We start from the raw sequence: 17,033 nt of genomic DNA on the forward strand, positions 1-17,033 counted from the left end.
TCACAAACCAAAACAAACAACCAAACCCCAAATGTAGGTGGTCGATGACAGCTGAGTGAGATAGTTGAATTTTGGCAGTTCTAGGAAACTGAGATGCACGTAAGGGCAATTACCCTGAAATTATCACAAGCTCTGTTCCTTTATCATCTGAGGTGAGGGAACATTTGTAGAAAAAATGTGTTTCCTAAATCTGTCAATGGCTTCTAGTTCAGTTCTAATTCTTAGACAGTACCTTCATCCTATGACTAAGTCATCTTACTCATGCACTTGGAAAAAGAGATGGAAGGGCAGACTGTTACTAGTGGGTTGTTTTCAAGCACAAAAACACACCTAAGAAAACCCCAAATACACATAAGTCAGATTTTCACATAAGTCAGATTTTTATTTTCAAATGATTCTCAGATACACACTCAATCTGTTTGAATGCATATTTTATGCAGTACTTAAAAACTAACTTATAAAAGGGTATTAAATATTAATACATGTCTTAATAAGTGGCTGTTTTTCCCAAAGCAAAATGGATTACTTAAGTGTGTTTGTGTTGAATTGACCCCTTAGACCTTGTTTCAGCCCTCAAGGATTTGCTGCCTGCAGTGTACAATATGCCATTTTCCAAAGGCCTTAGTATTCCTCTAATAGAAATAATGATTTTTTCATCTGTTTTGCAGATGTACAGCACTCATTCATGAAAAGAAAAATGCACTCAATCTGCATCTATTTTTAAGTGTCAAATTCTGGATCCTGCCCAAGTCAGTTCAAGCTGCATGCATAGAATTTGGCCAGAAGCAAGAAGCTTCTTTATTCATAAGGTTAATGTTTAGCAGTGGACCAAATCCCATCTCAGTTCCACCAGTGTAAATTATCTGTTGAGTAATCCTAGTGTTACAATGGCATAATTGAGATCAAACTTGGCTTGTAATGCTGTCATTTCCCCCCCTCTTCCTATAGCTTTATCCTGCCAGGATTCTTGCTGAAATCAATGAGTGTTCATGTTAGGGCCTAATCCTTAAGCTGCTTCGATACAGTACTGCGAAGTCTAGATGCAGGCTATAGTAGAAAAATAGACCCATAAAAAAGGAATTACATAAGTAAGTGCTGTAATGCTACTGTTGGCTGAAACTCATCCCAGTGATTATGGGAATGTTGTGCTTTTTAAGGATCAAAGCAAGAAAGCAAGCAGGACTTGAATATGTGACAGGGTGTTCAGTGAGGTGGGCGTCACAGAGCAATTGTAGTGTCTCCCTGTGGTTTGCTTTAGCTTATTAATATTTTGTTTATTTCCTTTTCTAAAACTGGACCAGTTAAGTATGTCATCACATACTGTATAATGTTGCTTAGTAATAGCTGGCACTGCCAGCCACCACTGAAAGGGAGGGAAATGTTTATACAGGCTAGAAATAGAAGGCTTAATAAATCAATTAATGGATCACTTGCCTTGGCTGGCAATAAACTGATTTAATAGCACCACTGATACTACATGTAGTATTTGGGAGAATGGAAAGCACAATCCCTTTGTTTAGTGAAGGATGAAGTAGTGATGGGCAAAACGTAGCAGGGGTTTTTCACGGTACAGGCTGTGATGAAGTGGGTTTTTTTTTTTCCCCAGCACAGGTTATCCTTAACACATTATCCATAGCTGCAAGGAAGAGCCTTCCCCCAAGACAAACTTTCCTACTACTTCCTTCTTCAGGTTTCCTAATTTGATGTTTCTGTATTGTTGTGTTTTTCAGCAATGGGTAGAAGGGCTTGGATCCATCATACATAACTTTAGAGCTAACAATGTCAGTCCAATGACATGTCTCAAGAAACAGTAAGTTACTTTCTTTCCTCTCCTTTCTTCTTTCTTCTGCTGTCCTTGTATTTTCCTTCTTGAACTTTAAAGAAAAATAATTTTTTTTCATAGTTCAACATTTGCACTCACAAAATCGTTGAATAAAGAAAATGGTGTTAAATTAGTTAAGAGTTTGTCTTTCATTGAGGTCTCAAGGCTGTATCTGGCACCTGCCCAGGAGAAACTATAAGTGAATTTATAACTATTCATTTGATTTATTGTATTGTATGGTTTAATTATTTTCTGTTTTGTTCTTTCATTGATGCATATGCAAGCAAAACCCCAAGAGACTCTCTTGCCTTCACACTTGTGTTAATTGCTGTACTGATTTTTTTGGACTGCTTTTTGCCTTTACAGAACTGCTCTGCCTCAAGCGCTAAAAGGTTACAGAAAAATGTTTTGATTACAGAACAATCATTTCCTTGTACTCATTTCATTTCACATAATCATAAGCTAAATATGAATATTTTTTCAAAACAATATTTTAAATGTGTTTCATTCTAATTTCAGCTGGATGAAGCTCGCCTTTCTAACAAACACAAATGGCAAAATTCCAGTTCGGAGGTAAGCACCATTGGGAGTTCCAGGTTTTGTCAGGTACTGGTTCTATAATGTTAATAAAATCCTGTAGCTTAGTAATAAAATATAATATCAATTATTACTAATACATATGTAAGAATAAGTACAGAACTAGACATACTTGGCTGACCTCCCCAGTAAACTAGACAGAAATTTTTATCAGTCTAACAATTTTCTTCATCCGTTGTAATGAAGATATGAGTGCTTGTAATAGTTTTAAAAGTCACTTAGAGCTAAGAGTATCAGATTTCTCAGCTTAAGACTCCTCAAACTCTGCAATAGGTTTTTCACTTGTAAAATTTGATAAAATACTTGCCAAAAGAACCATAAAAACTTTCAGACCAGTTAAGCAGAGGACAAAAAGGTACACTTCAAAATTTAGGTCCTTGTAAAAGAGGTATATAGCTCTGCCAAAAATACATTTGCTTTTATAGGATCCCCTAGGATAATACTTGTTTTTTTAATGAATTGTTGGGTTAGTTGTCAGTAACAGGAAAGCTAAAACAGTGTATTTCTTTCTTTACAGCTATTAACTATTGCAAGTTACTGATTTTCTGTTCTCTCTGGCTAGACAGCAATTCTCCCCCCTCCTGCTTCAGAAATTAATTCTTGCTGATACACTGAGCTGTTTTCTCTTCATGTAGTACATGAAAACCACACTTTTGGGGCATGCTGTTTTTTCATAAGTAGAAACTTGTAGAAGGAGCAAGAAGGAGGACTTTGTAAGATAAAAGCATCACAGAACATTTTTTTCAAGGGAGAAAAAGAGGATTTTGCGTCTGTAGAATCTGCCAGAAGATGAAGGCCCTGCCATGCTGCTTTCCTGGTGTCTTTAGTTTCATGATTCAAGCGACACCTTGACAGTGTTAAGGCTGCTTCAGTGTATTAATCTTTCAGCTTTCACATGGCCAAGTCCCTGCTTGTTTCACAAACTCATCTGCCGTGAAGCACCTTCTGTGCAGAAGTCCCATGAGGAGTATCAACTGAAGGGTAACGATGAGGGAACAATGCTACAGGGACAAAGTAATTTTCAAGGCTTTAGAGCTTTAATGCCTGTGTTTGAACACGGAACTCCATTCCTCAGTATGAATTTATTGTTTGCTGTCTTGTCTGAAATGGTTTCTGCCTTTAAATATTTTACATCACATTTAGTGAGGCATAAATTCTCTCCATTGTGCTGCAGCACACTGATTTGTGTCTGCAGACAAGGCTACTTATTACTCCAGATAGTCCAGTCCACTGGTTCCAGTGTAGTAAATCTTAAATTCAAATTTGCACTATTTCCAGGTTGACATAAATCAGTCTCTGGCACCTTAATTTATTGCAGAAGTAGTTTGCTCATAAAATTGTAGGGATCTACTATTCCATGAAGCTGAGTCACCTTTACATCTGGATTCTCCAAGGAATGCACTATGTTGGTGTAGGATGGTCAGCCCTTGCCTTTTAGCTGTCTTTAAATCCAGTGTTGTTTAGTGAGCCCTGCTTCCTCAGCCTCCACCTCCTGCTGCTTCCAGGGACTTCTGTAGGAGTTGCTGCAGCTCTGGGGATATAGATAGGAAGGTTATTCTCTCAGAAACAATAACTAGCAGATAATGTTAAACTGTAGGAATGCATATCACAAGATCCATCTGTATTTCATTTTTACAGTAAAACAGGTAAAACATTTTTGCAGTAAAACACCCAAGGGCAAAAAAAAATCGCACCTGCAAAATCAGAGCTCCTTGCATTTCTTCTCAGGTTTAAGATAGATTTTTTGCAACTAACACATGGCCACAAGGAATGATGTGCCTTGAGAAGGTGAAATTCCTTGGGCTGTTGTGGTGGTAAATGACATAAATATTCCTGACTCCTCATTAGCAGAGTTGGGGGTTGCAGAGTTGCAAAGTTTCTTCTCAGCTACTTTTCAATTTCAACGTACTCTGGGGCATATATCTATTGCTATCAACCTACTGTGTTATTCTGCCAGCAGTGTGAAAATCTTAGCAGAGTAGCAGTTTTGCCTTTTGGGCTTTAATAAATTTTAGCAGTTGTAGGTGTAGAATTACACCCTACAGATCTTACAAGGACAGGGCATTTGTAAGATAATTTGTATTTCAGATATTAACACTACTCTAAGTGATGACTAAAAAGAAATCTACTTGGTTTCTGCTGCTTTTTGTTGGCAGCGAATGGATTTTCTACATGTGTGGGTTGCACCTGTTAACACAGAGCCAGTTTAGAAATTAGCTGTGCTCAATCTATGCTTATCCTTTTGTATAACTACATTTAATAGGATTTAAGCAAATGTAGCTTCTAACTATGAAAATATGTATTTAAAAAAAGGAAAAAAGCTAGACTATGACAAACAAAGCTTAAATCTGTTTTACAGTAATCAAGGTAATTTGAAAGTAGAGGATTTTTTGTAAATATATTTTCTATGGACTACTCCACAGTGTCTGGAAGAAATCTGTTTCAGTACTTTCATGTTGGTTGGAAATCTAAGTTAGATAATTTCTTGTGCAGTGTAGGCAGAGGTACTTCCAGTTCAAGCCAAGCTAATAAATTCAGTGGAGCCATGATAGAAGATTGATTTCCACTTTTTGTGTTGATTTTGTATTTGATTTTTGAAGTAATGGTTGGAAAGTGGTGAAGGTCTGAAGAAACCCAGTCATTTAATCCATCAACAGGCATGATGGATTTGTACCCCTGAGTCCCAGAGTTAGGGAGTATTTTAAATATTTATGAGGTTGTACATTGACATGTTACCATAAGCCCCAAACCACTGTAGATAGAACATGGGGAGTAAACACCTGTAGGTCCACAACAAAGTGAATGGAAATCTGCTAGGAGGAAGTCTCTTCTGATAGAGGGCAAAGCAGTTTTATTTCTGGTAGCCTTAGCAAAATGAAATTGTCACATATTTTTACCATCTTTTTTTGATTCATGCAATCTTTTCTAGACTGCTGCTCTTATTACAAATTATTGCTATGTTTGCTGTCATCTTTGGTGAAATAAAAAAATAGTTTGGCATCAAAAATAAGTTCCCTGCAGCCACGGAGTCTTGGCACACAGCTTCTGACTAATTACTTATGCCAATATTATGTGTTTTACATGACATTTATTATTGGGGCCCAGTTCATTAGAACAGGCATAGAATTCTTTAGAGAGCTGGAAATAGGTTATAAATTGTAGAGCTAACATTACTCTGTTTTAGAATAAGCAGAAAAATAGATGCCTGAGATTTTTTGAAGAAACAAGTGCCTAAAGTTAAACTCAGTCTATATTTTAGTGAAAATATCTTGCTACTTATCAGCTTTGGAAAATCAAATAACTAACTTAGATGCCTAAATAGGGACATAGACATCTAACTGTTGTAAGAACCCAGTAAGGAAAAAAAATTGGCTGAGTTTTGTTAAAATATTATTTTATCATTTAGATATTTCACTTCCTGATCTCAATTTTATTAGTATGAAAATATTTACATAGGCAGTTCGTAGTGTTTTGGAGAGTAAAACAACTGTGAATTGCTATGGCAACAAATAATAGCAACAGTTTGTTACACATCTCTCTCCACATGAAATTATTTAGTATGCATGAGATAAACCAAAAATCTCAGCAAATGTTTGCCTGACTTGATGATAAATAGCAGAATGTTCTTATCAGCAACTACAGAGTCTTTCCCAATGGACAACTTTTGTTAGCATTAGAAATAGGTATTGGATACAGACTTCAGTTTTTCTCTCCAGATTGAGACACCAGAATGCAGGTGTTGTGGGACACATCCTTTTAACTTAGACCCTAAACAGAGGCATGAGAGCTGTCAAGTTTGGATCTACATTTCCAGAGTCAGAGGTTATTCAAACTCATCTCAAATGGAAACAGAAATAGACCAAACACTTTGACATTAATCACACCAAATAGCTAATCTCTCCTGGGATTTATTTCATTCCAAGTGAAAACAGTTTGTCAGTCGTATGCATGGTGAAATCATCCCTGCTTTGCAGAGGGAATGGGACACTACTCAGTTTGGTGACAATTTATCAGTGGCATCTGAGACTTACCTAAAGGATTTGTGTGTAGTATGATTAGAACAGGATATTCACAATGGGTGTGAGGGAGCATCTAGAGAGAGACGTGAGCATTGCAGCCAGTGAGGGAGCAGGGAGTGAGATTTGGCTTGAAAAGAGGAAGGAAGCTGCCATTGGGAATGGTCCACACCTACCTTATGGGTGACCTGGGAAGCACGGGTTAATGCTTGCAATGGAAGGGGAGTAACCACAACCACGAATGGCTGGAGACACGAATCTTCTCACTTGTAAAGTCTGCTATTTCTTCAACAGATTTATCTATGCACACAGTTTAAAAGAACAAACAGAAGGATACTTTGCATTGCTCTGTATCCTAGTATATTGGGGAAAAAACCCTCTTTTGTTCTTTTTGCAGTTCGTTATTTTGATCTATTTTCCTATGGCTGGCTTGCAGGCAGAGCAGTGCTGCTCTGTGAAGCTTAGAGCACTTCTTCAACTGCACTGTTACTTGGAAGATGCTTACATTCATCAGCTGAAGCCAGAGGAAATTGTTGGCAGTAAAAGCAAGAGACAGAGAACTGATTGCTTAAAAAGTGACTAACATTTATCTTTCTTTTTCTCCACTGTTTTTTTTCTTTTTTTTTTTTTTATAGCATTACCAGAACCTTTGCATCAGGTAAAACAGAAAAAGTGATCTTTCAGGCACTTAAGGAATTAGGTCTTCCCAGTGGAAAGGTATTTATTTAGTGGTTTTGAATAACTCTTTTTGTATAGTAATAAATTGATGGTTCATTCACATTTGTAGCTGTATTCTAAGTCATTTGCATCACAAAAAACATTCCCATTGTTCACGAGTAACTCAGTAATCACTGTAGGTTGTTGACTAAAGCCAAAATTTAATTATATCTGTGTAACACAGGGGTCCTTAAACCTTTTAGGCGAGGTTTCCCTTCTTTTCTGTCAGGCTGCCTTTGGTTCACTTATACAAGGTATATGAGCACAAAATATGTATGTAACACTTTTTTTGTTGAATTTCTTGGACTCCTCCTGCTCTTTGCTCTCCTTTGGAGAGCTGCTGTCCAACTCTGCCCCACTTGCAGCAGATGCCCCTTCCAGCAGCCCCACAGAGGTAATGGCTGGTTACGGTTACCACTCTTTTTTTCAGCTTTATACCCTGCCCTGTCTCCCTTCTTTCATTTTGGAGACTCCAGCCCTTCTTGGTGTGACTGCAGCAAGCACCTGGCGAGGCTGCAATCTCCAGCTGGGGAGGTGGGGTGTAAAAACACATGTACCCTCAGCCATGGCAGTGCCTGGCACTTGAGACAAGATTTTTCCGCACTGCTACAGTTCTTAACTTGTTCAGAGAAGGACGTGATACTGAATATGTTATCCATGTGTTACATCCTTCATGGAAGTTTTACGTGCCCCTGTATGAAAGCTGATTTGCTTTCTAAAACCATTGCACCAAACCTGGAACTTCTCAATGTTCCTTGGCTTCAATATAAGTATCCCAAAGTCTGTACACTGTTTTGAACTTCTAGGGGTTTTTTAAGCTTCAGGAAGAAAAATACTCTTTCCAGCTCTGTGTTTATGTAGAGTTACTGAATTCTGAAGTCAGAGTATAATCACATTAAACATATCTATGATAAAGATGATATAGAACTTCTTTCAGACAGTGCGAAAGAAACTAGGTAAACTATAATAGGTAAAGAGTTAAAACAGTTCTCAGTTGCCCTTTCTGATATAAGATATTCTTTTGGGAAAAGAGCACATAATCTCTTTTCTGGATAAATGTGCCTTTGCATTTTGTTGCAGAATGATGAAATTGAGCCTGCAGCATTTACTTACGAGAAATTTTATGAGCTCACCCAAAAGATATGTCCCCGAACTGACATAGAGGATCTCTTTAAGAAGATGTAAGTTCAAGTTTAATATAATCTTGCTTTAAACATGTTTTGCTGTATTTTAGTCCATATCTAATAGTGACAGAATACTATAAAGATTGTCTAACCTTGAATCCCAGTAGCATCAGCAGTACTTTAAGACAAACTCAAGTCTGTTTTCCTCTTCCTTCCCTCTCAGACTGTTAATGTAAAAGTTCTCTGTATTTTAGAGCAACTTTTACATGAGTTAGTGGAAGCACTTGGGACTTTTTTTTGCATTGGCTTTACTAACTACTGTAATTTTTAACTTGCTCCTTTAGGTGATTAACGCAGTATGTGAACTAATTAAATTAAACAAGAAATTTGAAGTTTAAAAAGTTTCTTCACTCAATTTGGTCTCAGCTGGAGGACTTACATGTTGTTTTATGAAGTAATGTTTATTAAGTTATAGGAAGGTTATGTTATGGGAGATGTACTGTGCCAGGTATAGACAGTTAGTATGTTTTCTGTGACTGTTCATTTTGAGATTATAGAGCTACTTCAAGTAGAAAAGTAGGTGGTTTTAAAAGTATCAACAATGTCAACATGTAAATCATACCTACTGTAGCATCATGTATAAAAACTTACATTCTCTAATAAATTTCTTTTCAGCAATGGAGACAAAACTGATTATTTAACGGTAGACCAATTAGTGAGCTTTCTAAATGAAGTAAGCTTTTTCATACATTAACTACCATACAAGTCTGTCTGCAGTGGCTTGCTTCTTCCAATCTATCCATTGCATGAATCATGCTGTTATTTGCTATGCTTTTGATCTGCTGATCTTTCCATTATGGTAACATCCAGGTGCAAAAATCAGCTCCAACCTTGTATGTTGTTGTGCTTTCTACATGTTGGCTTTGCAGATTGCATCTGTTGATTACTTGCTGTTGTGTTATGTTTTGTGTTGTGTATGTTTTATACTTCTTATACTGTTACATTCGATGCAGTTTCAAGTAAAATACACCCATTGTTTTATTACAAGCAAGTCTTTTACCTGTAGGCCTCAGCTAAATATAGCTGCTAATCCTTCTGAATAATAGAAAAACTGAAGTAGGCTTTTATAAACAGTGGTTTGATTCTTCTCAACAGTAGTATTTCAGTCTGTTGCAGATCTAAGAGGTTATTTTAAGAGTTTGTATATGATTTTTAAAATACTGTCTGTGCAGAATAAGAGGGAATATTGTTATTGCTGTATTTCCAGAATACAGATGTTGGCAGAAGTATTTAGTGTTTCTGAAAAGCATTATGAGTGTGTGAAGTAGTTCAATAAACAGTGTGGGATTGTTTTTTCCCCTCTATTCCTAAAGCACAGTAAGTTATAGAAGGCTGACTCATTTGGAATTGCACTGATAAGTGCACCGTGTGGATTTGACAAGAGCACATGCATAGAAAATGGGCATATTCTACTTGGGTTTGTACCAGTAGATTCTTGTCATATAGAACACGGAAAGCTGCTTACCTCTCTGCATGATGTTTTTGAGTGCATTACCAAAAAAAGTCTCCATCTAAAGTTGTTTTAGTAGTTATAAATAAATGTTTTATATATTTTCATATATATATTTATATGTTGGATACTGCTATGTGAGGATTCAAGCAGTAAGTTCCCCATATATCAAATTTAGAATAGAATTTTATTTTTCAGCAGGGAATGTGTGCCTTGCTCTTCACTAAGCCTGTAGAAAGAGTACTCAAAAAGAAAAGACAGTGAGAAGATTAGCACCTTCAGCACTAATGGTACCGTACTTGGGGCTTTAGTTCATGTTTATTAGCAACTTGAAGTACATGCTTTATCTTACATCTGTGAGACCTTCTTTTGTCACAGCTGCTTGGAAAGTTCAGTGGCTAAATGTTTGCAGGACTGGGGTCAAAGCTAAGGAGTGTAATTTTTGCTTCTGTATAGAAAAGAGAAAGAATAGTGTTGTAATTTAAATTATAAATTATCCCCTTAAAGTAACTCAGCCCCCCAGTTCACCTGTAGTGATAGATACACTTCACTGCTTGAAGAACACAGCCCTGTCCTCACCTTAAATCATGTTAGCATCTGAATTTTTTTTAGTGTTAATGTTCATTTTTCAGTAAAATACCATTTTATCACTGTTTTAAAATTGATCTCTGGAATTGTTTTAGTGTGAAGTGTAGTTCCTTGAAACCCAAACTTGTGACCAAGAGCTGCCAACAACTCTAAGAACCCCCTGGCTATCTCCAGTACCTGATAAAAAAAATAAAATTGAGTTGTGGTGCTCTCAGTTTTGTGTTGTTTTAGCAGGTTTTTTTGCAGCAATAGAAGCCATATTTTATGGGTAGTATTGAAGAAAGATGAGTCTTGTTGGCAACGTTGTTATCAACACTATACATTTTGGCATTGGAAATCTTGGGCCTTCAGTTGGTGACCAGAGCTGCAAAAAATTAGTCCAGTGTTTTTTTAACAGAGTAGGGCATTCATTCTGATGACTGAAACCAATGCCTTTGATCTGTGTTGGAGGTCTTTTGGTCTCTAAATAGAATTTAAAGTTTCAGTCATAATTTGAAAGGCACAAAATGACCCAGAATCTCCCTCCTGAAGTGGTCATTTCTGTCTCCTTGACAGCTGGCCAATAGCGCAATTAGCAGTGGTGTTTAGTGCTGGAAAATATAAAAAGATTATTATCATTACAAAGGAGAGGGCAGTGACTTGGGAGAGCAATTTTTCATGAGACTCTTTAACTTACATTATTTTGAAGTAACCTCCAAGGCATGCTGCAGAAGTGTTATGGATTTTAAGAGAGCATGAGAATATGTTACTGGGTATGAGAGGAGAGTGAGTAGCTTTCATGGAGTTTTTCCAGGCTCCTGTCTCTATTTGACTTTTAAATGCTGCTGTCTGACAGCTGATTTAATTCTGTTTTAAAGCTTCTGGGAAGTTTTTAGAAATGTAATTATTGTCAGGCATTGAGTATTTTGTCTAGGTCTTCTGTTTGTTCTAGTACGGTAACTAGAACAATCAAATACAACTTTTTTTGGACATACACAGTTAGTCCTGGAGCATGATGTCTTTCTAGATGAAACTTTGTGCTTTTTATTTTGGTCAACTTTTGTGTTACAGCTTTCCTGTGCCACCAAGCTCAGTGGTGCAGAACATTTCTCCAAAAGATACTAGAAAGCATCCTTCCTTTTTCTTAAAGTGAATCTCTATCAGTTGTCAGTTTTAATTTATCTTTTTTAACTAAGTGGACATAAAGATACACTATTGTTCAAATGGAAAATTGATAATGAGCAATGATCATTGCTACTAGAATAATATTTTGCTCTTTAACTTCTTCTGATAACTCTGGGACTCCTTCTCAAGATGAGACTTTTTGGTTTATCCCATTTGTTTTATTCTGTTTGCTTGTGACTAACTCTAGAAGAAAGAGAGTGGGGGAAAGGACTTTTCTTGCGTTAAGAACCTTCTCTACTAATTCTTAAAATTTTTTTGAAGTGGTGTATTGTAACTAATGGTATAAAGCCTTGTCATTTGTCACAGTAGACTGAACTGTTGCATGCCAGTGTTGTGTTGTTGTTGTGTGCTGCTTAGCAAGTTATGTCCTGCATCCATCTGCTCTCATATCACATTTCATCCGAGTTTTACTTAGTTATCCCAACAGCCAATCTGTACTGAACAAACCTGCTGTATTTTAGATGCTGCAGACTGCCAGTAGCATTACTTGAAAGATCCCTCCTTAATTGCATGATTAAGTTGGCATTGGTTGTAATTTCTTGGAATTAATTAAGCACATGCACCTATGTATTGATTGTAAGAAAAAAAGATTAAGTGCTTATTTATGATTGGATATTGCTTTTCTCATCAAAAAATGTACAAAAGTTTGCACATGAGGAATTACAGCAAATGCTGATAGTGCTGTGTGAGCCATATCAACACCATCCTGTCCACTCCAGATTATTGATTGCCAGCCTGGGGGTGGCCTGTTACATTTCTGAATTCTGCTTAAACTAAAGCTTGAAAACTGTGCACCTACTGGGGTTAAAAGGGTTTTTTCAGTCATATTATTTATTTGTTTTATTGCATCTGCTTACATGCCACTACTTGTTCAATTCTGGTTTTAATTTTCTTTTAATGGAGAATCAGGCACACAGTGTGCAGCTCTAACCCAGCATGGAAAAAAAAAGGTTACATAGCACACTATTAAGTGAAAACATAAAACCACTGAATTTTATTAGTGTTAGAAATCCCTGCTAAATTGTATTCAAATGTTGTAAATTCTTGTGAATTGAAGAGATGATGCTCTGAAGCTCTTGCACATCTTTCTTCTAAGAGCCTATGCTGGTTTTTGAATAGTTAAAAACATGATGTTTCCACAATTCGCAAATAGTCATCAGCACGTGCATATTTCTAAACTTGGATTTCAAATTCTGTATTTATAGCATAGCTTTATTTTCCTTTTACTTTTTGCTTTAGCTGTAGATATTGCTGAAGACATGTATTTTTGCAGAGGTGATTACAGTGTCAGCAGTCAAGTCTGTCAGTTTACGTGCCCTACAAAAGAGATTAGAGAGCGAATTGCAGAGAAGAGAGATGTAGTTATTTATTTTCAACATTTCATTTGCACATATACCATGTGCAGTCATTATTTTCATGAACAAGCAAGAGTAACACCAGTTCTATGATTACACCCGATTGTGTTTTTGAAATATTTTTGTGCTCAAACTGCCTAGGTTGCTTATGAAAGATAATTTTCTATCTAAAGCTGACATTACTATTGAAGTCTGTAAGTTTTAGGGCCGCTTTTTTTTATTTTTAAATGCCCACTTCTTTCTTTCTCATCTGCAGTAATGAAATGCTCTTGGATGATAGCTGTACACTATATTGTTTTGCTGAATTCCCTTGTTTTCTAACCTTAGCATCAACGAGATCCTCGGCTCAATGAAATTTTATTTCCCTTTTATGACACAAAAAGAGCAATGCAGATAATTGAGACATATGAGCCAGATGAAGACTTGAAGAGTAAAGGTAAATGGGGGGAGGTAATTCGGTATTCACTGTGTTTAGACATGTGGAGACTTTGTTCCGAAGCATCCATAGTTTTATAAGGGAGCTCACAGTCCTTGTGGTGTGGGGACAAGCACTTGTGTGGCACGTAGTGAACTAGATCAGGAAACTGTCTGCTGAGGAAGTATCTCCCCCTCAAAATCAGTGATTTTTTGAAGGATTATTTTCCTGATCCAGGTGGCAGTGTGGCTACAAAGGCAACCATCTTGATACAAAATGGGAGAGACTAGGATTGAGTAAATACAGAACAAGTTGGAGTCTCCTTCTAGCAACAAGGCAGCATGCACGTGGCTGTGGCCAAGGTCTCAGAGACACTGCAAAGCTGTGCAGATGAGTAAAAATGAAAAATAATAAAAGGAAAACTACCATGTGCACCACTGGATGTGCATCCACCTTCTCATAATAGAATCTGTGAAGTGCTTGAGGCCAGCAGCCCAGTTTAGAACAGGGCTTTTATATGGGTGTGTTGAAAAATGTTCTTTCCAAGGAAGAAGATTGCAGGAAGTGTGTGCAAGCCATTCTTGGACTGCCCATGTCCTAAGGTGCTGTGAGGGTTGAGGGTGCCAGTGGTTGAACTTAGTTCTCAGCTCTTGCCCGTTATGAAATTAAAAATGCTGCTTTCCCCATCTGTCCTCCCTGCCTTTCTGCTGGAAGTTGCTGTCATTGTAGCAAGCAGAGAGGAGACTGCAGCTTTGCACAGCCCATAGGCATCCTACCAGGAATCTTCTTTCACCAGACATTTAGCTAATGTATCAAGCTAGTGCTGGGGAAACTTTTACACAACCACTAATGCTGCCACAGCTGATGAAGGATGTGCAAATAGACAACAGAAGGCAATATCTATTAGTAAAGCCTGAGGCAGCTCTGGCCTAGCACTGCAGCCCTCTTGGTTTCCTTGTGTGCCTTTGTTGCTTTACCATCACAGGCCTTGACAGCAGCAGCAGCACCTGCCCCTTTCACTTCATTTGAGCCAGTGGCTGGGATGAATTTCCAGCTGCAGTTGGATGTATAGCTTTCAGCACTCCTTGTAGTACTTTAGTCCTTTTGATCAAACTGCTAGAGTTGTGTGCTGGATTGATTAATAGATTCCTCTTTTAGTTCCTTATAGATTCCTCCTTTAGTTCCTCTTTTAGAAAACATGGACTTTGCAGGGATCACTTGGGACTGAAGGAAGTACTTCTCTTGTTTAGGAGTCATTTATAAATGTTACAGGGATCTTCCACTCACAAGCTTATATCTCTGCATGAATTAGACTTCTGCAAACATTAATTACTTGATTTTAGTCAACTCTATCCTTTTTTATTTATTATTTTTAAAAGACACTCATCTGTGATTCTTATTAATGCCAGTGTATTTTACATGTTTTCCAAAGTGAGGAACGTGTACTCACATAGCTGCTACCTGTTTAGGATGGAAGGTGTAAAAACATATTTTATTAAAGTGGAAATTAATCTAAAACTGGAAAACAATTAATAGTTTTCTAGGACACCTGTCTAGCTGTGACATTTTTCCACTAGATGATGCACTAGATGTGTGTATCATCTGAGATGTGCTGTGCTGCTGCATTGAAGGTCTTGGTGATAACAAAATAAAATCATTCTTCAAGTTGAAAATTCCCTTTTGCCCCTTTTCTTCCCCCCTTCTTCCATACTCGGAATCAGCTGAGAGAATTTGATTAAGACATTCTGGAACAGTTCACGTCTGTCTGATGCCAAGCACAGAAAATTTGAGCTCCAGTAGAGGTTTTTTCATACAGTTAGGAGTAGAATGAAAACTGGGTTCACTCTGTTTCTCTCTATAAGAGAAAAGTAGTCTTAAAGAAAATAAAAATAGGACTGCTGCAACCTGTGCCTTAACAATAGCTGAATGTTCAAACATGACTTCAGGGAAAGCAATCTCCAGATTAATGCCAGATAACCATTCTCTGCCACAACACTGCGAGTAATCCCTTCTTTCCTATCCCAGATAGTTTTTCAGACTCTTGGCCACTTTAAAACTGATATTGCCATACTGATGATTCTTACTTTGTTTTTCTAAGAAATTATCCCTTTATTTTTACTTTTTTAGACTTTGTTGAAGCATAGAACAGCAGAGAAATAAGAGAGAGGTGTTATGAATTCTGTCTTCTGAATTGCTGTATGTCCCGTGTTAATAACAGATTCCTATTTTCATTTATGAAGGAATTTACTATATTTCAAACAGTAAATTGGAAGGTATCTTAGGTTTTCCTAGTGTTTTGCAAATGAACCTGTGCAGACATTTTTAGGTACATGTCCACATGTTTTTGTCAGTGCAGAACAGTCTCTGCACGCACTGCAAACTGATTAGCAGTGATATAGCACAGTGAGGGCAGGATTCAATGTGAAAGAGGGGAGAAAAGTGCCACAGAAAACTGCCACATGCAAGCTCTTGATTTCTGCCTTACAAAGTCCCAGAGACCAAAATTGTTGGGATTACTCTGAGATTTCACTACTTGCTTCCTTCACATCCTCTTGAATACTGTGTACAGTTCTGGGCCCCTCAGTTCAGGAAGGATATTGAGGTGCTGGAGCAGGTCCAGAGAAGAGCAACGAGGCTGGTGAAGGGACTAGAGCACAGGTGCCATGAGGAGAGGCTGAGGGAGCTGGGGGTGTTCAGCCTGGAGAAGAGGAGGCTCAGGGGAGACCTTATCACCCTTTACAACTCCCTGACAGGAGGTTGGAGTCAGGTGGGGGTTGGTCTCTTTTCACAGGCAACCAGCAGTAGGACAAGAGGGCACAGACTCAAGCTCTGCCAGGGGAGGTTTAGGTTGGATATTAGGAACAGATTTTTTACAGAGAGAGTAGTCAGGCATTGGAATGGGCTGCCCAGGGAGGTGGTGGATTCACCATCCCTGGAGGTTTTCAAGATGAGACTGGATGTGGCACTCAGTGCCATGGTCTAGTAACCACGGTAGGGTTGGACTCGATGATCTTTGAGGTCTCTTCCAACCCAGTTGATTCTATGACTTTATGATCAGGTATTGAGCTAGGTAGGCACTTGGTGTTTTCCTTGTTTTATCTGGGAACACAGTGGCACATTTTGCACCAGGGACACAGCTGCTAGTCAGCTTGGAGCAGTGGAACAGGAGAGCTTCTGTTTGCTTGCAAGAGCCTGTGAAAATACAGCTCTGTGAGACAGTTTGATTCCTGTTGACTAAATTTCTAGTAGTAATTTACCATGCCTTCTTCTTCCTTTCTAGGTGTCATATCAAGTGATGGGTTTTGCAGATACTTGATGTCAGATGAAAATGCCCCAGTTTTCTTAGACCGTTTGGAATTATATCAAGAAATGGACCATCCTTTGGCTCATTATTTCATCAGTTCCTCTCACAATACGTATTTAACAGGCAGGCAGTTTGGTGGCAAGTCTTCAGTGGAGATGTACAGACAAGTACTTTTGGCTGGATGCAGGTTGGAAGCAGGAGATAACTGCCTTTAGTATTTGTGAATCTCATACTTTTAGTCTACATAATATACTTTGATGGTGATATATTTTATAACTGAATGTATAAATATATTAGTGTGGTAAATGGAAACACATGTTTGTTTAAGACTCTTATTTTTCTCATGAAAAACCTTGGAAAGGCAGTAGAATGTAGAAATTGAAATAAGGAGAGTTTGTGAGAAAGGTAACAGAAGTTTTAT

At 37.8% G+C, this 17,033-nt stretch overlaps 1 protein-coding gene across 3 annotated transcripts in view; it reads left to right on the forward strand.

The window, feature by feature from the left end:
- The window catches only part of PLCB4 (phospholipase C, beta 4), an 83,661-nt gene that overhangs the window by 11,606 nt on the left and 55,022 nt on the right, over positions 1-17,033 (forward strand). For all 3 annotated transcript variants that reach the window (XM_009079746.1, XM_009079747.1, XM_009079748.1), the window contains exons 5-11: positions 1,731-1,810; positions 2,342-2,395; positions 7,071-7,152; positions 8,233-8,333; positions 8,952-9,009; positions 13,221-13,329; positions 16,589-16,799. In XM_009079746.1, coding sequence (XP_009077994.1) covers positions 1,731-1,810; positions 2,342-2,395; positions 7,071-7,152; positions 8,233-8,333; positions 8,952-9,009; positions 13,221-13,329; positions 16,589-16,799 — 695 coding nt within the window. The remainder of the gene's footprint in view (positions 1-1,730; positions 1,811-2,341; positions 2,396-7,070; positions 7,153-8,232; positions 8,334-8,951; positions 9,010-13,220; positions 13,330-16,588; positions 16,800-17,033) is intronic.

Source organism: Acanthisitta chloris, unplaced genomic scaffold, assembly GCF_000695815.1.
Source record: "Acanthisitta chloris isolate BGI_N310 unplaced genomic scaffold, ASM69581v1 scaffold11158, whole genome shotgun sequence".
Taxonomy (NCBI): domain Eukaryota; kingdom Metazoa; phylum Chordata; class Aves; order Passeriformes; family Acanthisittidae; genus Acanthisitta; species Acanthisitta chloris.